Source organism: Condylura cristata, unplaced genomic scaffold, assembly GCF_000260355.1.
Source record: "Condylura cristata isolate star-nosed mole 26May11 unplaced genomic scaffold, ConCri1.0 scaffold00001, whole genome shotgun sequence".
NCBI classification, from domain to species: domain Eukaryota; kingdom Metazoa; phylum Chordata; class Mammalia; order Eulipotyphla; family Talpidae; genus Condylura; species Condylura cristata.
The window spans coordinates 36,827,509-36,850,190 of record NW_004567102.1 but is presented as its reverse complement, the minus strand read 5'-3'; the positions used below and the strand labels follow the sequence as shown (position 1 = coordinate 36,850,190).

Here is a 22,682-nt window from a genome sequence, read left to right as displayed (position 1 = left end):
CACTCTAATATATGAGTATATGTTAAGAGGTCAGTAACTTAGTCAAATGTTTCCGTTTCTAATGTGGGGGATTTTAATTTCATTTTATTATTAACAGTATATCACTTTAAAAAATAGTGTAATACAGACATTTCTTTAGAGATTGGCTTTGCTTAAACTGTTAAATTCTTTAGACTGTTAATCATCTTAATTGCCAACCTTTCCAGTTCTAAAACTACATTCATTTATTTAAATTAGAAATTGCATAACATTTATGTTATTTTAGGTCTTTTACCTTATTTATGTCCTTAAGGGCAACCGTTCACTGTCCCATAGCCACAATTTGAGGGCATTTAACTTGTGAGTAAATAAGGAAATAATGTGAATAAGTAAGAAAATAAAACAGTGAGTTGGTGGGCTGTAGGCTGAGACCTACCACTAGCTGAGGGATCTCAAACTAGTTAACTTTCACTTCCTGGGCTTATTTTCCTTTGTAGCTCTATGGTACTCAGTGAGCTCTATGGTATCAATTTCTAACCTTTACATTTTCATGCTGTGAAAAATGATACAGTGGCAGGGAGCAATATCTACATAACTTTGAAGGCCCCATTAGGCAGTGTGAAGTAATTCTCTCATTTTCATGTCACTTTCAGGTAAACTTTGTTTTTCATCTTCCACTGATGGAGCTACAACCAAGTGTCTTACACTTGCAGTTATGGAGAGGTAGGAATTTCAGGAAAAGCACTTTTTTAAACAGTGAGATTTTCAAGACAAATATTCTTAACATTTGATACAACATTTGGCATTCTGCATGAGTTCAGAATTCCAATGACATGGACATTTCAAGTGAAATACTTCCACCAGATCCAATATATGTGCTCATACACCAAACTGCCTCTTGCCCTAAACTCCATTAGTTTTTTCTAAACAGGAACAACAAAAGGTACACACATACTAATATGGGTGCTAGAAATAGAGCAAAGTAAGTTAATGATCAGTATCAATCCATGGTACCCCATTAGAAAAAAAGTCCTAGGGCATTTAAGGAGAACATGGCTATTTATACACAATTAGGCTTATCCTGAGCATTCAGAAGCAAATATAAATGACTGTGTAGAGATCATACAAAATGAAGGAAACTAACTTTCAACATTGAAGAATGCTAGGTTTCTTCCAGTTAGGACTGAAAGATTCAAGCTTTTGTAAATCTGATTAAAGCAAGATTCATGCATATTTTGGTAATCAGCATACCAATAAGCTTCACTGCTGTGAAAGCAGTTCACGGCTATTAAATTTTCAGACTTACAAATGATTTACATAAAGAACTTTATGAAGTACTTAAGAAAAAAACATCTAAAAAGAGTCCTTAATTATGAAGCCCTGCTCCTCTCCTCTAGTCTTGTTCCTATTATTTTTAAAGGTAAGTTCTCCAAACTCCTCATCTGGAGAAAATTTATTTTCCTTCCTACTTGGTACTTTTTATTGTTTAAACCCAATGTGGAAGAAAAGCATTTGGATGAATTGTGATTGTCATGATATGCTATTCTGGGGCTTAGTATACTGACTGATCATAAACTACTTTATCTCATTATTTCTCATGTCAGAATGTGGGGGTTTCCATGTTATTTTTGTTAAATGACTCATACCAAAAGAATTAGCAAGATATTATATTCTCACCATCAAGGCCTTGAAACTGGACCAAAAATTCCTCTATTCTCTTTGCTGTGCTGTCAAGCTGCTCTTCAGAAGACTTAAAAACTTTGCAACATTTCTTAAGTATGGTTATCAGTTCATCCTTTGCCAACATGCTAGAACAGAATTGGTGACAGGAGATGTAATATTACTGGAAAATTTATATACTTAAAATTTATATACTTACTGGAAAATTTATATACTTAAAATTTATATACTTACTTATATACTGCCCATATACATATGTATTTCTGGTTAGAACTAAATAGTGTAAATTCACCATTACTGGCCATCAACTTTTTAAAGATGTCCCTCAAAGTATGTAACATTAAAAAGTATTCAGTAGCATTCTCAGGATAAAGCTCAAGTACGAACATTTTCAAAGATCTAGGTTCATAGCCTAATTCTGACATGCATATGCTTTTTTCTTTTAAAGATTCATTTACTTATGCATACAGAACTGGGGTACAAGACAGAGGTGTAGGGGTGGTGACAGGATCTTCTAGAGACAGACTGGGGAACAGAACAAGTAGACTGATGAAGTGCATTGCTGAAGGGAGCAGCGGGCGAGACAGAAGAGGTCTGCTGCACCATGGTGCCATGGTGGTCACCTCCGGGACTGAGGATAGAACTCAGCACTGAAGCCCCTAGGGCTAGCTTGCAGTGTGGTGCTTTTACCAAGTGCCCCACCATAGAGGGCCTTGCATGTGTTTTTTAAACAGAACAAGTTACTAAACAGCTCTGATTCTATGTTTTCTTACCTGCAAAGTGAAAATAGTACTTAACATTTCGCAAGTTAGAAGAATTAAAATTTAAATGAGAAGAGACATCTTAAGAATCTAGTACAACGCTTACTATAGTTGGCCTTTGAGATTAGTTCCCCTTTGATTCAGGTCTAAACAACAATGAGATAAGTGTTTACTGAGAATATAACACTTATGCTAAATGAAAGCCCATTTAAAGGTACTAAATGTGTGTAAGTATCAAGACTACTTCTCTAATCACACATTTTTAGCTAAGTTTTAAATTTGTGGACTTCACAAATATCAGACTGAACTTGAAACGTGTTCGGCAATGTTGTCAGTTTTAAAGCACAGCTTGTAGGAAGAGATTGTAACTCATTCAAAGCCACAGAAGTAATATTTGTTGGAAATGTTTAAAGAACATGGATAGTCTAAGATTAGGACTTTATACTCAATGATCAACAGAATCTCTCCACTAATATCATTTTTCAGTAACAATCAACAATTGGAATCACGTTAATATTAGTAAGTAGCATGACACAAATTATTCTCAGCAAACAGACCTAAAAACCACAATGACTGAAAATTATTCTATTAATCAAGAAAGCAAAATAATTAGACAAATCCAGGGTGGGTGGCATTTTACTAGACACCTCGATCATATTTGACATTTAAAAATTTGGAGAGGGCCCTCCCTGGTGGCATAGCACTAAAAAGCTAAAGCCACTGCAGCATGAGTTCGATTCCCACCTGCCCCGGAGGTGATCCACATGGCGCGGCAGACCTCTCCTGACTCACCCACTGCACCCCTCAGCAGTGTACTTCGTCTATCTGCCTGTTCTGCTCCCCACTCTGTCTCTGGTGAATCACCACCCTGCACCTCTGGCCTATACCCCAGTTCTGTAGATATAAATATTTTTTAAAAAATAAAACATTTTAAAAAATTTAAAAAATAAAAATAAAAATTTGGAGAAAATACTAAAATTAATAGTTAGAATAAAGAGGCATAAAGCTAAGTAGATTACAACTACTGAGAAATTAAACTGATTATTTAAACTAAAATTTAAACCCAATCCAAAAAATAAAAAATGTCATGCAGCTAATAAACACAGAACAAAAAGAAAACATCTCCCTACTTTTAAGGAAAAGTTTAAAATCTTTCCTCTATCTACCATAATGATATAATTACCCAAAGTACAATTTTTATCTGGAAATGAGGGTAGCATGTCAGTGAAAATTAAACCAATACACTAATTTTTGATTACATTTGCAATTCTGGCTTTCAATTGCCCAGATGTAGTTGTACTGTTTAAAGAGTTAACAAAAAGCCACATACAATTGACCTTAACCTTTATACAAATATACAAGATCAGTATTTTCATGGTTCAAGGAACCACTGGCATCAGCTTGCCTGAGAGGCAAAGAAGCTGAGGGAATGTTGGTAGAGGTCTGATCTTTATCAGCAACACCCTGATGAGCAGTTCCCAGATTATGGCAGTCATACCTCATTATCTGTCTGTAACTTACAAAACTGAATATGATAAGGTAACGCTCAATTATTCATATTTTAGGGTGCAAGAAAAATTGAAATTATGTTATAAAATTCTGCAATCAAAGTTTATTAGTCATAACTTTTAATGTAGGGTATTTCATTAGAAGTTCACCTCAGATGTGAACTTCCAGGGATTAAAGTAGAGTTCATAGAGCTAATAATGTTACCAACCCAATCAATCAATACTTGAATTTTTTAAATTAAATAACATACACAAAGAATCAATAAAGATGTTCACTATCATCAGTAATATATAACATCATTGTATGGTCCAGTCTCAGCAACAAATTAAGAACAAATTAAGTAGAATGAATATTAGAAAGGAGAATGAAATTTTTTAATTAGTACATGCTATTACTATAAGGTTAGAAAATCTTAGAGAATTGCAGAAGTATTAAAGAAGATAAAGGATATGTGGATATAAAGCTAATAAGTGTGTGCATACACATAGAATCAATACTTTATTTTAAACTATGTAATGGGAAAAATATGTTCAAAATAATAACAAATGCTTTAAGATACAGTGATATATTTTATAATAAAGGTAGACTTAAATCAAAAGGCAAAGGCTAAATAAATGAAGAGGTACTTTCAGTTCTAACAATATCATTAAGATACAAATTCATTCCAAATTAATCTATACTTTCTTGAAAACAAAATCTAATGGGTATTTCTTTTTAAATCCATTAAAATTATTTGAAAATTTATGTGAAAAGAAAATGACTCCTGAAACAAAAGGGGCCAATGTGTACATACCATAGTGACTACAAGCTCCAATGATTAAAATCAGATGGCAGTTGTATAGTAACCAGCAGGCCAACAGAAGAGAATAAAATCTTTAAAGAAATCAAGGTATATATGGGATTTGATACTAACAAAGGTAGTATTTTAGATCATAATGAAGAGACAGGAGAAATAAGTAATTTGAAAAAATAGATCACTACTTCAAATGTGAATTTGGTATAGGGATAAGAGAAAGAACTAATAGAAGAAAACCAGAAAGATATTTGAGCCTAATAAGATCCAGGATCAGCAAGAGTGTGAAGGAGCAAATACTGATACATTGTTGGAGTGACTACACTGGTAGAAAAGTGTTTATATTCAGACTCAGAGATTCTGTATCAGTGGATTCACTTTGTGAAAATAATCACACAAAATGTGTGATTGCTTACTGTTAATAGAGAATTAGAAACATTCTAAATAAATATCAAACAAGGGAATGATTAAATGTTAACCTTTCAAAAAATGGGCTATATTATACGATTGATAAACAACAAGGTAATATTAATGATGACAACTAACAATTACACATACACATACTTGTAACAGTTATCATTTGATCTTCACACCACTGAGAGATGTAGGTACTACATTGCTTCCATGTTAACAGATGAGGAAAGAGAAACACAGAAAACTTAATATGTTCAGAACACTACATCTGGTAATTGGCAAAGCCAGGATTTAAATCTAACCTGGCTTGGCCTCCGTTCTGTTACTGACCATGCTGTAATATATCTGAAGCAAACAGTTCATGGCAGACAATCAGATGCAAAACAACTACCATAATAAAAACCAAACAAATAAAAAAAAAAAGCTGTGGAACACCATTTATGGTATAACTTAATACATCTGTGCCTGGGCAAAAAAACTAGTAAACAAATTACTCACAGTGGACAATAGGATTTCAAAATTAAGTAACAGAAGGTGTGCTACCACACTGTGGCACTCAGGAGAAAAGTGTGGGCTTTCTACTAAGCTCAGGGGGTCAGGGTGAAGAGAAGTCACCAAAGGCTGAGAAGGAGGCACTGAGGTAGGAGAAAAACTGAAAATCTGGGTCATTGAGAAAGGAGTGATTTATTGTGTTAAAAGTTGATAATCAATTAAACTAGTAAAGAGTGAAAACTGTAGGGCCATGGAGATCACTGGTAACCTTGATCAAAGTAGTGAATGAGAGAAAACTTGCAGACAGTGACAAACTGTCATTTTAAAAGAAAGTGAAATTGAAATGAAAATAGAATTACAAAGTTTGAAAGCCACCATACTACTAAAGAAAAAAATTATATCTAAGATAGATAGGTCACAGTAATGCTAAAAAAAAAAATAGCTATTTTTCTTTATAACTTGATTAGGTGATTATATCACTGTTGAGTAAATGGATCAAAAAAGGCTGTGATATTTAATGCATTAAAAACTTTATAGGTTGTTGTTTAAAAAAAATGTTTTCTTAGCTAGGGCAGAAATCATTAAAAGCAATCATACTGCAGGGCAATGGAGTGTTCTGCTTCATCATGCAGAAAGCCAGTAATTTCTGGTTAAGTACTGATTATAGAAACATCTGATTGAATGCAGGAGAAACTGACCAATCCATGGCTGATGCAAAGATCTCCTGAATAATGAGTTTTCAAGTTATAAACAGACATTACCATAAAGCAGCTTTGAAAAGTATTTAAAAAATCCTGAAAATTTAAAAAAGCCTATTAAAAAAATCACACACTTCAAAAACAACACAACAAACTGACCATATATGATCATAAGAAATGAAATTAAACCCCAAAATGTAAATATTCTGAAACTTTGATATTTTGTATTAGATCCCTCTGAGAAACTGCCTCACCTCACAAACAGAGGTCAATTGCTTTATCTGTTACTTCCTTAGCTTCCTAACTATACCTACCACAGCACTTTTTATTGTGTTTACCTGCCTATTTATCCACCCTAATCTCTCACTTAGGTCAAAGTTCAGGGTAGGGAAGAACTGAAGTTTATTATGAAGAACTGTCACCATATCAGTGACTCTGCATTTCTAACAAAATCTTTTAAAATATGAACAAGTAATAGTCACGCAGTGTTACAGAAGTCCCTGGCCACAGGACTTAGTATAGTTTCTGTTTTCAAATGAGTTCATGTGGGGGAGCAACTGGGAGACATGGGATGATTTGTGGAACACCATGCTCTTTTTTTTGTCAAAATGAGTATTTCATTTTGTCATATGGTTATAAACAGCTTTAGTAAGGTAAAATATACTCACATTGATGTACTATAAAAGTATAACCTTGGGCCCTCCCTGGTGGCGCAGCGGGTTAAAGCACAGCACTGAGAATCTAAAGCCACTTCCGCATGAGTTCGATTCCCGCCTGCCCCGGAGGTGACCGCATGGCGTGGCAGACCTCTCCTGACCCGCCCACTGCTCCCCTCAGCAGTGTACTTCGTTGATCTGCCTGATCTGCTCCCCACTCTGTCTCTGAAGCCTCTCACCACCCCTGAGCCTCTGGCCTGAACCCCAGTTCTGTATACACAAATAAATAAATCTTTAAAAAAAAAAAAAAAGTATAACCTTGGAATTCATAAGAAAAAAAGGGTATCAAAGTTTGATCAGTTATTTCTGTTTCTAAAACTATTTCTTAGATAACTGTTTACTTTTCTTAGAAGAGAAATGTAGTAGGTAGACACTAAATATCTAATAAAGAAAAACTTAAAAATTTTTAAATTTTTCATTGAGTTAAAAACCATTTCCCACTATTAAGTTAGTAAAGTAACCCATTAAGTTTTGGAACCAATTTGAGATCAAATGCCTAAAGTCTTCCAGATCCAGGGGGTACTTTCGTACACTACTGTTGGGAAACAGACTGGTCCAGTCTCTATGGAAATAATATGGAGGTTTCTCAAAACAGATCTACTATATGATCCAGCTATTCCATTCTATATTCTCTGAAAGAAAGCAAAAACACTAATTCAAAGGAATATACATATACCTATGTTCAATGCAGCACTATATGTAAAAGCCAAGCTATAGAATTTTGGCTTAAGTGCCCAAGGACAGACAAGTGGGTTAAGATCTGTATCTATATTTATTACAGAATACTACTCAACTATATAAAAAGATGAAATCTTATCATTTGGCAAAATTAGATGGAATTGGGAAGGGATTATGTTAAATGAAGTAAGTCAGAAAGAAAAAGGCAGCTGAAATATGATTTCACTCATATGTGAAATGGTCAAGACAAAACCAACCCCAAAGTAAAGCCTAAAATAGAAATAAAACAAATGGTCAGACAAAACCGAACAAAAATAAAGCCCAAACATTGACTGATATAGAACTGATGCTACCAGAGGAGGAAAGGAGAGCTAGGAAACAAAGAGGAAAAGGAGCTAATGGACTAAGGTAGATGATTATGAGTGCTTTGGCAGTAACACACATCTAAAGGAGTGTGACCTATATCCCAAAATCACATAAAAAATAACGCAAATTGGGCCTTCTTGTGGAGTAAAGGGATAAGTCTCAGCACTAAGAAGCTATTGGCAGCCACTGCAGCACAAGTTCTACTCCTAGCCAGAGAGCTAACAACCCACATCGTGAAGACCTCTCCTGTCTCACCTGCTGCTCCCCTCAACAATACATTTCAATCTGTCTGTTCTGCTCCCTGCTGTCTCTGATAAATCCTCTCATCTCCTGCACCCCTACAACCCCGCTCCTGTATGCATAAATAAATCTTTAAAAACAATAATGCAAAGTAAAAAAAATAACCTGCAAATACAGAAAAAAAAAACTCTACTCCATACCTCCTCAAATAAGCATCATGCTTTCCCTGACATTCTGAAGACTGTACTCTATTCAAGTGAAAACAATAGATAAATAAAATCATTTAGCTTCTACACAAAGACTTTTCCTTTCATGGCTTCACATTTTCCCTCATTTTTTTTAAAAAACCCTTATTTTAGAGAACAGTGTTTCTCAAAATGTGGTCCCAGGACTATTTAATTGTGCTTAAATGAAGATTCTTACTAACCAACACACATGTTCCCAAAAGTCAGACTCTTTGGTAAGAGGGCAGAAATCAACATCTTTAATATATTTCAACTAATTTCTATGCTCACTAAACCTTGAAAACCATTACTTTATGCTCAAGATCTTATGCTTTAAAATGAAATACAAAAATTTTCCTGTTTGTATGATTATACCAGAAGTTTAAAGACAACTGTGGAGAATATGTTGTGATACAAATTCAGTATTCACAACCTGAGAAACCTTGTTCATTGAGAAATTACATTTTAATGGTGCATTCCCAAACAGTTTCTGCATGGATAAGTCTAGATCAACAAAATAGATGATTGCTATTTAGAAAGTATCTAACAGATGGAGTTGTCATTTTTCTTAGCTATTTAAAAAACATCTGCAAAGTCAGGAAACAATGTACTTTTTAGATCCCAAAGCCCTAAACTGAAATGAACATATTTTAACTGGGACTAATTTTTTTTTTTTTTGCTTTATTTTTAACTCAATGAAAGCTAAGCAGACCTCACTTATTAACTCAAAAAACATTACTCAAAAATTAAAATAATTCCTTTCACCCTAATCTAAATTTCTTTAGCTATAAATCAGCTTCAATTTATAAAGGTTTCTGTAGCAAGCTAGCTCATAAGGTTTCACTTAAGACAGGCAGAAAAGACACTATAGTTCCTTTCATTTATATGTCTGTAACTTATGCCAAGATGCCTAGTATGGGATAGATGCTTGCTTGGCTGGCTCATTTTAAAATCTGCAGTACATTCTGAACATGGACTACTGACCACAAACTCACATAACTTTCATTTTTACTACCTCTCAAATAATTGGAATAGAATTGAAAAATGCACTGGCTTTGAAAATTCAGATTTAAATTCCAGCTCTGTCAATTACAGAAGTCACTCAATGTTTCTGGCTTCGGTTTCCTTGTAATTGGTAAAAATGTGATAACTCTAGATGAGTAATTCTCAACTAACAGAGTCGGGGGAAAAGTAAACTTCCCTAAATGGGGCACACTTTCCACTATTGCTAATTCAAGAAACACTGCTAAAGAGATCCACTGAAACTGACGTTAAGAGTGCTGTATCCTTAGGTCCAGCATCATAATCTTGTAAGTCAAGGACTCTATGTCTTTTATCAACCTTAAAAACCTTATCATTGAAGCAAAGTTTAAAAATATAATGTAGAAACTTCCAATGGAGAGGTAAATTTTTCTTCTTATTGTCTTTCACAATTGACCAGGATATTCACATAGCTCACTGAGGGGTTAGCATCTCTTCATGTTCCAAGAGTTGACAGAGATAGCAAAGGTTGTGGACAGTATGTAGAACCACTGCACTAATGTTAAATTATGATATATATATTTTTAAAGATTTATTTATTTATGCATATAAGAACTGGGGTACAGGCCAGAGGTAGGGGGTGGGAAGATTCACCAGAGACAGAATGGGGAACAGAACAGGCAGATCTACTGAAGTGCACTGCTAAAGGGAGCAGTGGGAGAGACAGAAGTCTGCTGTACCATGTGGGTCCACTCTCTGGCCAGGATCTAGTTTGAAATCACGCTGCTATGGCTGCAGATAGCTTCATAGTGCTCCCATTAACCTCTTGTGCCACCAAGGAGGCCCCAAATTATGATATTTTTTAAAGGCATACTTTCATACTCACCATGCACATGACTGCAGTATATATTTTAACAGTTACTGTGATACAGACTTCTGTGAGTGTTTTTCTACTTTAGATATGATAATATCCTTCCACATGATTACAAATTCCTTGTAAAAACTTTTATTATTGACACCTAACATTACATTGGTTTCTGACGTAAAACATGACTCAAAGTATGTTTGTACTGCAAAATGACCACCACTCTGAGTCTAGTGAAGACCCATCATCACACGTATTGTTTCTCTTGTAATGAGAACTTTGAAGATCCTGGTTAACAGCTTTCAAACATAAATATAGTATTAATATATATCACCATGCCATCATTAAATAACATGACTTATTTATTTCATAATTGGAAGCCTATACATTTTGATTATCTTTCACCCACTTTTGACCAACCTCCCTCTTCCACCTCCACCTCTGGTACTACAATCTGTGTACATGGGTTCCTTTTTTACACATCTTCATCAACACTTATTTCTTATCATCTTAATAATAACTATTCTAATGCTGTGAGGGACTTGCATTTACTGATAATTGATGGCAAACACCAGAAATGTACCTGTTGGCTACCTAGGTGTCTGTCATCTTTGAAAAAATGTTCAGACCCTTTAATTTTTCAATCAGGTTTTTTTTTTCCTTTCCACTGAGTTGTGTGTGTTCTTTTCATATTTTGGTTATTAGCCCTTATCAGATACATTATTTGTAAATTATTTTTCCCAATCTATAGGTTGTCTTTTCATTTTGTTGACATTTCCTCTTGCTGTAGAAAAGCTTTTAGGTTGACATAGTTCCATTGTTTATTTCTGCTTTTGTTGCATTTGCTTTTAATGTTAAATCAAAAACTTGCCACTAATACCAATGTCAAAGAGCTAACTGCCCATGTTTTTTCCTAAGAGTTCTAAAGTTTCAAGTCTATGCTCATTTCTAATTAATTGTGAGTTGATTTTTGTGAATAGTGTAAGACGGTGGATGGTGATCCAGATCCACTCTTTTGCATGTTGCTGTCCAGTTTTCCCAGTGCCATTTATTGATAAGAATGTTTTTCCCCATTGTGTATTCCATGTTCCTCTATCATAAAATGATCATATATGCAAGGATTTATTTCTTGGTTGTCTATTCTACTTCATTCATTTGTCTTTTCTTTATGCCAATGCCATACTGTTTTCAATAGGTTTTGTAATACAGTTTGAAATCAGGAAGCATGTCTCCAGCTTGTTCTTTCTCAAGGTTGTTTTGATTATTCAGGGTCTGTTGTCGTTCTGGATAAATTTTAGGAACTAAATACCTTTTATAATGGTCACAAAATACCTAATCAAGTAGATCTATTGTTATTGTCTGTTTCCAGATAACATGTATTTTCCAAAAGAAATACTTCTTTTAGGCAGCTTCTTAACAAAGGAATTCCAGTTGGAAATAATATCATACTATGTCTCTTATAGTTTTAGTTTTTCTTTCCAAAGTAACATTTGGTGATTATTTTATTTTCTCTTATGACTTCAACTATTTGAAAACAGATAATGAAATTTCTACTCCCCTAAGTTCAAATCACTTATAATAAGAATCTCTACACCAAAAAGTGATCCTGACTTGTTTTCCACATCTAACTTACATAAAGGGGAAAAAAATTCTGGTCTGGAGTGGCCCAACTCTAGCCCCTCTTCGCTACAGCTGCTATATTTGATCCTCGGTGCTCTTCACATTCCTGTTTCTAATCTCAAGCTAGCAAAATGACTAAAACTTCATTTTCTTTTTATTGCTGTTTTACTCAGATTCCCTAATCTTTATTTTGGATCTTAGTAAAGAATAATGAGAAGTACAAAAGATCTTAAGTCAAACCTGGGTTAGACACAGGTTCCATCAGTAGCTAAGCTATCTCAGATAAATTATTTCAACCTGACTTGTTCTTCAGTATGCTGGGCTATAAAGGTAGGTCACAGTACCCACCACAAGGCGCACCTGAGAATTTGACTAAAATGTACTGCAAGTGCCTAAGACAGTACTTAGCAAGGAGGAGGCCTTTATAAATAACAGTGAGTACTATCGCCATTACTACTGCTGCTTGTTTCTTTACCCTACCTTAATAACCCAAGAACACCAGTGTCAAAAAGATGTGGAAAAAAAGGACAAATGCATTCCTGACAAAGGAATTTGGGAATACCCAAGTAGAGAAGGAAGACAACAACTAGTCATAAAGGTTAAAAGAGGAAACCTAGCAAAAATCCACTGGGTGCTTAAGACATATTAAATGGAATAAAAAGCTAAAGATATCTCAGAAATATTCAAGGTGAATTAAGTATATAAATATACAGGGATCTCTTTTTTTTTTTTTTTAATATATAATAAAAGACATCTCTTCAGTGGCAACTAGTACCATGGAGAGTTATTTTTCCAGATAGCATGAAATTAATTTCGTATCTTAAGCTGCACCTGCAGATCACTAACATTTGTATTACTAAGTCTGTGGACTAAAATTGCCTTCAATGTGAATTTTTCTCCTACTGCGCCCATCTGTTCTGTTCCTGTGGGCACAGGGGAAATCAAGACTTAAATATTCATTTCTCAGATTCTTTATGACAGTCTCATATAAGTATTTACATCCACCAAGGAAAATTAGAAGACTATGCAGAAACTTAGCTCACATTTGACTTTCCTTTTCTCACTATCTAAACAGTCATTACTTTTATAGGAAGACTACAAAGTCATCAGATGTATAATTAGGCAAGGAATATTAATGATTATAACCTTAAAAGTAAATTTGTCAGAGATGAAAAGTAACACTTGTTATTTTGTATAATACTATGATAGTTATTATATAATACCAAATAAATAATTTATGTATTAATTATCAAATGACAGTATGAACAGAACAAATTCAGGTTTGGCAAGGCATCAAAGCAACTGCTTTTTCATGGTTGCTCTTCATCAAGGTGCAGGATACATTTCATCCAACAGTGTTGTAAAATAGATTTTTTTGCCCTTCTCAAAAAGGTTGGGGCCATAGTACTACTGATACCTTCCCTTAACATAATGTGAAGCTGGCTGGATTAAAATTATCTATGCCCAAGTTCTCTTCATATAGTGTAGATATGAGACAAAACTATCACTAGACTTTTACAATCACAAGTTTCAAAAGCAAAGGACCAGTAAAAAGAGATGGTGCTACATTAAAGACACCATAGGCCACAACATAAATTTCAAGTTATATATAAATATTAGACAAAACATGGCTAATTCTGAAACCCCATGAAAGTCAGAATTTTAAAGGGAGGTTTTAATGTCAGCTTTAAAGTAGAAAAAAGGAAAAAAAAAACCCTACCTCAGTAGTTGCAAGGCTGAAGCGTACTCCTCTGAATCCCATATGTTCTTTTCTAAACACATGCAGTACAGCTCTCTGATCTGTAAGTGAACCGCACATTCATGAGGAAGAGTGACACACTGTTTGCACACTATTAGCTTGGCAAAATTATCAATGATCAATACAAGAAAAATTGTCATAAAAAAATGTCTTTAAACATGCAAATGGCCAAGTTATATGAAAAAATGCTCAGCATTACTTATAATCAAGGAAATGTAAATCAAGACCACAGTGATACACCACCTTAACCATTGAGAATGGTACATATTAAAAAAAAAAAAAACAGGAAACAATAAATGTTGGCGAGTATGTGGAGAAAAAGGAACTCTCCTACTTTGCTGGTGGGAATGCAAACTGGCCCAACCACTATGGGAAGACATGTGGCGGTTCCTCAAAGTATTAAAAATGGAGCTACTATATGACCCAGCAATTCCACTCCTAGGAATCTACCCAAAGGATACAAAAACATTAATTCAAAAGGATACCTGAACCCCTATGTTTACTGCAGCACTATTTCCAATAGGTTAGATATGTAAACAATCCAAATGCCCAATAATTTATAAATGGATCAAGATGTTGTGTAATAGATGTGATGGAATATTACTCAGCAATCAAAAAATAAACACATGCCATTTGCGGCAACACAGATGAAGCTGGAAGTGATTATACTCAGTGAAATATGCCAGAAAGAGAAAGAAAAATATAGGATGGTTTCATTTTTAGGAAGAATATAGGGGAACCAAAGAATCAGGAAAAAATATATAACAAAAAAAAACAAAATTAATAGGCAATTATATATCAGAGACATTCTGCAGGGGAGAAGGAAGGAAAGGGATCCAAAACAGGAGGGCAGAGTACAAGGGATTATGGTGATGGTGCACAGGTGACTTGGTGGTAGTAATTTTACGGGGACTACACCTGAGAGGAAAAAACATGCAATGCTTTGTATGAAGCAGTGTTCATCCAAAAATGAAAACCGATATAAAAATACATACACACACATATAAACCTAAGTAAATAAAATAAAAACAACCATTTCCTTTAAATAACAATAGACTTGCATATGTTAAATGGATCAGGCTTTATAAAAAGACCCATTACATGAGACTTTATTGGGATTAGCTGATATCACTGGTAACTTTTCAATAAGAAAACGATCATGTGATTAAAAAGAAGATTTACTTACAGAAATCACTTCATAAACAATTCATTCTAGCATTAATTATATATGTTCTCTAAGCCTCTGAGTTAAGAATGCAGAGTTAGGAATACAGCATTCTTTTAACATCTACTCTACAGCTGGTATTATGCAAAGGCCAAGGGAGTATAATTTTGCAAGAAGTGTTGCTTCCCTTGCACTCAGTGTGATACAAGGTCAGTCATTAAGCATTCTCAAGTAACTTCTCTTCCCCATTTCCCCAAGGTAAAAGAGAACTAGCTCTCTCATTATATGGGACAAAAAGGTGTAAAAGAAAGTGAAAAAGCCTTAATGCAAATACATTTTAGAAGCAATTCTACTAGAATTCATGTGGTTATTTCTAGTTGTAGGTATCAGAACAAAAAATACTGTTTCAGTCACTAATTATATGCACAACTGAAATTAGTTTGTGCTTTCAATGTAATTTTGGATCCATTTCAAAATATTACTTAATGCTACAGAAATTACTAATATTCCTACTTCACAGACTCCAAATGAGGTAATTTTGGTTACCTGTCGACCCAATGGATACTTGGGAAGAGAAGAGGTGAACTTATGAAGACATCTCAAGATGAGGAAGTAATTTGTATGGTAAACATGCAGGTTTTCTAATAATAATTGTATTTCCTCCTAAAAATCATAGAATGTATTAAAAACATGTAAATGAGTGGTTAAAATAAATTCACTTCAATGATATATATAGTTTCTGAAAATCTGAAAAAAAACATTTACAATTATCAATCAGAAACCTCAAATTGAGTAAATGTAATTGCACGAAATATTCAGAATAAAGTCTGGCATTTTTGACTTAGGTCTATCAAGTCTGGAGATACTGTCAACACACCAGAATTACTGTTATCTTCACACCCTATCAACAGCATTACCACTGTAATATAGAATCCTAACCTGCAAGTGTGCAAAACATTGTATTGGACTTCTGCCTGTGCCAGTCCTGGTGTGTGCCTCAGTGAAAAGAACTCATTATTCAATACTTCACATCAAAATGGTGTGGAGATCCACACAGAGCTCACTAACAATACTATAGTAAAATACACATAATATTATTCTGTATTTTTACTAAACTGCAAAGATAAAAACCATTATAATAAAATTAAAATGTAAAAGATACTTTCATTCTAACCAGAAGATATCAACATATACATTAATTTTTCTTCATAGCCATCTTATGTCCTTTGAATTTACAAGTAGCTAGCAGGTAGCTTTTTCAGGTTAAGAGTATGATCTTTGGGTTCTTTCACAATTATCATTATGTAAATTTCCAGAAAATATCTCTTTAAATAACAAAATATGCAATGCTGAATATAGCAAAGATAGTAATATGGTTGATAAGAACAAGCACAGTATAAATAAATGCTTAGAAAATATACAGATAGTCTCTGAAGCAGACATAATTGACAGGCTATTTTTCTAATACACCAGCCTAAACATTCTTTCCCACTGCTACCTCAATGGTTAAAGGTACTCTAAAAATCTATTTCTAGCTTTTGAAATATACACTTTTGAAAGGATGTTTTAGCAGGAAATGCAGTTGGCTCAGCAGAGAACTAATGTGTGTAATCGTAAAAGACTCAGTAAACATGCATACATCCATTTCCACTGGTTCTTACATTTCCCCCCCAACTGAAATAACCTGCATTAGAATAAAAGGATTTCCTAGACTATTCTAAAAAGGTTAAGAGGCTATTACATTATTATTAAACCCAACCTAAAAGTGATTTTATAGTATGGCCCAGAGTACATTTTTTGCATTAGAAATAATGTTTAATGAAAATCACCTTTTTTTTTTTGAGAATTTACAAGTTAGGTAAATTGCTATTTGGCACTACACAAAACACATGCCCTCTAGGAACTAACATTCTTTCATTCAAACTCTGAAAACAGTATATACAGACAAAACTCACACTTAGTGCCACTTAGCACTAGCAATGAATTTTAACTTTCTAACAACTTTTTTCTAAAACAAAAGGCATGAGGAGTATAAAATAAGTATACCATTATGCATTAAAAATGCTAAATAAGAGGACGTATCATCAATAGAATACTATGGCACTCTGTAGTTTGATATAGAATGATTTCTGAGATTAAATACAAAACAAACAATGCATACCTCTGTAAGATGGGGAGAAAACTATATACAGACGTACATATATTCATATAAGTATAAAAACAACTGACTTGTATATGTGGAGAATATCTCTAACAATACTAGCTGTATCCAGAAAGGGAAATGGGTTAACTGGAGGTGAGGTCGGAGTCTTTTCACTACTTTTACCTTTTGGACTATGCATGTCCAAGTATTATTTATTCAAGAAAAGAAAAACACCTTCATTTCATATTCCTTGTGTTGTATGGTGAACTTTTTAAGCTCATTACTTCTTTCCTGGCATATTATCAATTATCAGTAACAAATTCTTGCAAATCAAATCAATACCCACATTAGAGTAGGTCTCTAAGTCGCCTGGCTTCTACGTGCTTTCATGTATGACAGTCGTTAAAAGAACATTAAAGTGAGATTGACTATAGATTCCAAACTGTTATGTGAAAAGACAGCTGCGATCTAGAAGTGTCTTCATAAGAGACCACAGAGAAACCTACTGTTAATGTCTTTGTCTTAATGTTAAAAAGTCTTCTTTTAGAACTAGTTTTTTTTTTTTTATCATTTTTAATCATCTCTAGTGATCAAGACCCAGTACGTCATTATGCAACGCATGTTAGGATGTACAGATATGCTTTATAAAATTAAGTGCTATGTGCCTATTTCTCATGAAGACGGTGAAAACAATAAAACGAGTACATTCACATTCTTACCTTCAAAAATATCTCATTGGTCAGTAGTGCAACTTGCTTTTCTGAACCTTGCTTTTCCACATGCCTAAAGTGTTTACCATCCCATATACAAAAAGAAAAATTAAACATTACAAATATTTGAATAGCATAGAGGGGAAAAGGATTTACCTAGACTGGTGGTCATATTCTTTTCCTATAACAATAAATTCAACATGAAAGTGATCGTTTAAAAGTAATTTTTAACTTCCCATATCAGCTGCATTTCATAATAATAGAGGTCTAATCATAAACTCCAGTCTAATCATAAACTCCATAAATAGTAAATATTATTTATTAAAAAACCTTCAATAACCTACAAATTATGTCTCCTTCTAAAAACATTTTCTTTATATTAAATTTTCAAATCCAGTAAAATCTCACAATTAAAAAAGATGGAATTTATTTTGCTCTAAACAAAATAAAAAATTATCCTTTTCTATTTCAGAAATAACTGAACTCTAAAACCCCTTATTTTGACACATGTATGTTATACATGCACTTGTTTTTTTACCTTCTAAAGGATGCAAGACGTCGGATATTTTCACACTGGTTATCTGATAAAAAACTTACTCTTCTTTTGGCTTCTACAACATTACAGCACAGAACACTAAGAGGCTCAGAATAGAAATGCTCTAATAGAGAAAGCTGAAAGATATACAAAGATTAAATTTATTTCTTATAATCTGCCCGATATTTATCCTAGGGTTTTAACAACATGTATTTATGACACTAATATATTTAATAATGTATAATATTGCAAACAAATGCATAAATGGCTATGTACCTTTAATATTTTAAAGTTCCAATTGTTTTCAAGGTCAGAAAATTACAATTGCAAGGCAACTAAAAGAAACTAATATAAACGCATATATTATGTGCAAATGGAACTCACTTAAAATAACTGTAAATGTAGTAGGGATGGATCTGGGGTATAACCTAAGAGTTTACTAGATACAACTACTTATAAAAAGCTCTGTATAAATACTAGTCTGCTAAATAAATTAAATTGCTATACAATAGTTGAAGTTTTGCCTAACTGATAAAAAAAATAAATATTTATGTTTTATGATTCAGTTTCATTTCACAGAGCAAAACATGGTACAGAATCTGGCAGATATAAATATTCTAGTAACCAAAATGTTGTTGTCCCTACAGTGTGTTCACAAGAGAAGTAGGAATGGCTTTCCAGATGTAAACATCATTTGTAAGATACAAGATTGTTAAAAAACTTAAATCTAAGCAGCTTTTAAGAGAGGGCCCTAAAAATACTTGTTTTTAAAAGTGGCGCAAGGGTTAAAGTCTCAGCAGTGTCAAGCAAAACCACTTGCACACTGAGTTTGATCCCGGCCAGGGAACTGACCCATATGCCAGAGCAGACCTCTCGTGTCTTACCTGCTGCTCCCTTGAGCCATATATTTCAGTTGATCTACATGATCTGTTCCTACTCCTTCTTGGTGAATCCTCTCACCACCCTCCCACAACACCTCTGGCCTAGAGTGTAATTCTTCTATGCACAAATAAATAAAAGTATAACTTAAAAAAAAATAGAAAAGACATATTTGGGTTTCCCTGGTGGCCTAGGGGTTAAGTCTAGAGCTACTGCCAAGATGGCCCTCCAATAACATGAGGTATTATCATATTAATGACCTTTTGAGCTGAAGATCACTAAAAGGTAGGTTTTAATGAACTTGACAACTGGAATGTGCTCACAATGATTAGATTTTGCCATGGTAGTTTAGACAGTTGTTAACACAATGAAATAATGTTAACTTTAAACAGTGGAGAATGAGGTCCATTTTTTTGATACAACAGAAGTTACGAAGCAAAGTTCACTGATTTTCTTCTAGTAATTCAAACCCTAGTAGATACCCATTGTCAATGTTATAAAAATAAATATATTTTTAGATGGCCTAGGGAATGTTTTTCACATTTAAAGGGTTATTTAGAAAAATAACATTCAACAGAGACCACATGTAGCATAATGTGTGGCAAAGCCAAAAATATTTAACATCTGAATACTAAGTAGCCAGTTAAGAATAACATGCTAATTTAGAATCAGCTTGTCAATTTTTAATCCATTAAGTATAATCTTACCTGAAGTCCTTTTATAAAGTTCTGAATTGAGAAATCATGATACAAAAAAATGTTGGTCAGAATCTGTAATACTTTCTCACTTAGTTTAAAGGGAAACTGAGTTGTAAGAAGCAGCTAGAAGAGATAAAAGGCAGGACACACTAGTTATAAGTTTTTACTCTTCTGAGATTCAAGTACAAATAAAGGCAAAGAATGGTACTATTGCACAGTAACTAAGAAAGTTATAATAGCTACTAGTTTAGAATATTTACAGATGTTCAACATCCTTCCATAATTCTTAATTTAAAAAAATACTGCTTATTGACTATATAATCATTTTTTTCCCCTCCTACAGGCTTTGGTAATTCTTATTATCAAATAAGATTTAGTTCCACCTCTATTGATGCACATTAATAAATAGTAACACTTTGTGTACTATAGAATAAGAAACCCAAAGCTACAAATATCTATCCAGCTGAATTTGTAATGGTTGGTTAATTTTCTGTGGTCTAGAATGAATATTTTACAACTTTTTTTTTTTTTAAAGCCAACTGAATTTAACTATAACCAAGGATTTTAAATACCAAACTGGAAAATTTCCCCAAAAATATTAGTAAAATGATGTTACCACATTTATAGGGGGAAAAAATGTAGAAGGGATTAAAAAAATAAATGAACAGCTGTCATTAGTTTACCTCACACAAGAAGAACTAAGTCTAGCAACAATTTGTGGAATATCAAAACCAAAGAATATTTTTTGTTTATATAGAAAGAGATAAGGCCTGAGAAAGTGATAAACCTATTTTTTGTTAAGAGCAGCATGACAGAAAAGAATATGAATTGTAAGATTCAAAACACTAATGCTGTTATTAGGAAGCCAATTCTGGAAAGGCTTATTTTTGAAAATTTATAGTTTTTTATTGAATAATGAAAAATATTATAAAATTGGTAGTTAGATATTATTCTTTTCATAAAGCTTGTATTTTATCTGAAGAGAAAATACTATACTTCTATAAAAACCTTTAAACATAAATTGATGAAACTGATATACTATGAGACAGAAATTTACTACTGTCATTATTTTTACAATCTGTTTTTGGCAGTTTCCTTTCATTCTATTTCACTAATAAAATGTTTTCTTTTTACCTTATCAAGTACTGTAGTCAGGTGCTCCTTGCAAGACAAAGACTGGAATAGTTCAATACACAATAGAGATGATACTGCATGAGGAAGCAACCGATGGATGACAATAGGAGATGTGGCGATTCCAAAAATGAGTATCAGTGGAAATTCATGTAGATGTTGACTGGTTTTCAAAGGAAGATACGAAAATGGAATGTCTTTAGGAACTGTATCTCGTACATCATATTTCAAATTAAATAACCTTCATTTCAACGTCTCTTTCAATAGGCAGTGCCAACAAATGTTCTAAATACTAAAATTTTCCAGGTTACTCATTTGCTTAAGTACTGTTAAGACACATATAGTTACTTCCTTGATCTTCTGGCTCTGAACTCAATAAATAAAGTGTCTGGACTCTGTTACTGTCCTAAGATATTCTTCTATAATTTACTTTTTAAGGTGTTATTTACTTATTTATGCACACATGACCTGGAGTGTAGGTGGTAAGAGGATTCACCAGAGACAGACTGAAGCAGAACAGGCAGATCTACTGAAACACACTGCTGAGGGGAGCAGCGGGCAGGTCAGAAGAGGTCTGCTGTGCCATTTGGCTTAGCTTCCTGGCCAGGGGTCAAACTCATGCTGCAGTGGCTGGCAATAGCTTGATAGTGCTGAGAGTTTAACCTCTGCACCATCAGGAAGACCCTTTTTTTTATTTTTAAGATTGATTTATTTTGCATACAAGAACTGGGGTACGTTCAGGCAAGAGCTGGGCGGGGGGGAAGGAAGGAGGAAAGGAGGGTTCACCAGAGACAAAGGGAAGCGGAATAGGCAAATCGACTGAAATACATACTGAGGGGAGTAGTGGCAGGTCAGGAAAGGTCTGCCACGCCATGTAGGTCACCTCCCTGACTGGGGATGGAACTCGTGCTGTAATGGCTGAGGATTCCTTCATAGTGCTGTGCTTTAACCCACTGTGTCATCAGGGAGGGCCCACCTTCTTCAACACTTTTGAATATTAAAGTCAAAAGCCTGAATTTCAAAAAAGTATTGTTTTGCTGTCACTATTTTGCACGTGCATTTTTTCCAGCATGAAAGCTGTATATAAAGTGTTAGCACTGTCTTTGTATCTAGAAATCCTAGTATCAATGAGAAAATAAGGGTACTCATCAAAATAGGAATCATTAATAAAGTATAACACAATATAACTTTTAAACAAATGTAGCCAAAACTATTAAGGAAATTAACATAAAAATGAAGACAAAATAAATTATACCCTTCAAAATGTACCGTGGGAAATGCATCTGACTAGATTTTACATTAGGATTAGTTAGCCCAACTCAAATAGCTTTAAATTCAGGATAGCTTTAAAAATTCAATGAGGACCCTCGCTGGTGGCACAAGAGGTTAAAGCACAACACTGTAAAGCTATCCACAGCCACCACAGCATGAGTTTGATCCCTGGCAAGTGAGCTAGCCCACATGGTGTGGCAGGCCTCTCCTGTCCCACCAGCTGCTCCCCTCAGCATTGTATTTCAGTCTATCCATCTGTACTGCTCCCCACTCTGTCTCTGGTGAATCCTCACCCCACCCCATACCTCTGGCCTGTGCCCCAGTTCTTATATACATAAATGAATAAATCTTTTTATAAAAACCCAATGAAATCA

General features: G+C 34.0%; 1 protein-coding gene across 6 annotated transcripts in view; it reads right to left on the bottom strand.

Moving 5' to 3' along the window:
- ORC3 (origin recognition complex, subunit 3) overlaps positions 1-22,682 on the bottom strand; it is a 49,684-nt gene that overhangs the window by 10,952 nt on the left and 16,050 nt on the right. For all 6 annotated transcript variants that reach the window (XM_004673677.2, XM_012723872.1, XM_004673678.2 and 3 more), the window contains 7 exons: positions 21,040-21,199; positions 19,915-20,028; positions 18,332-18,465; positions 17,803-17,866; positions 15,487-15,603; positions 13,737-13,816; positions 1,657-1,787 (listed from right to left, as the gene is read on the bottom strand). In XM_004673677.2, coding sequence (XP_004673734.1) covers positions 1,657-1,787; positions 13,737-13,816; positions 15,487-15,603; positions 17,803-17,866; positions 18,332-18,465; positions 19,915-20,028; positions 21,040-21,199 — 800 coding nt within the window. The remainder of the gene's footprint in view (positions 1-1,656; positions 1,788-13,736; positions 13,817-15,486; positions 15,604-17,802; positions 17,867-18,331; positions 18,466-19,914; positions 20,029-21,039; positions 21,200-22,682) is intronic.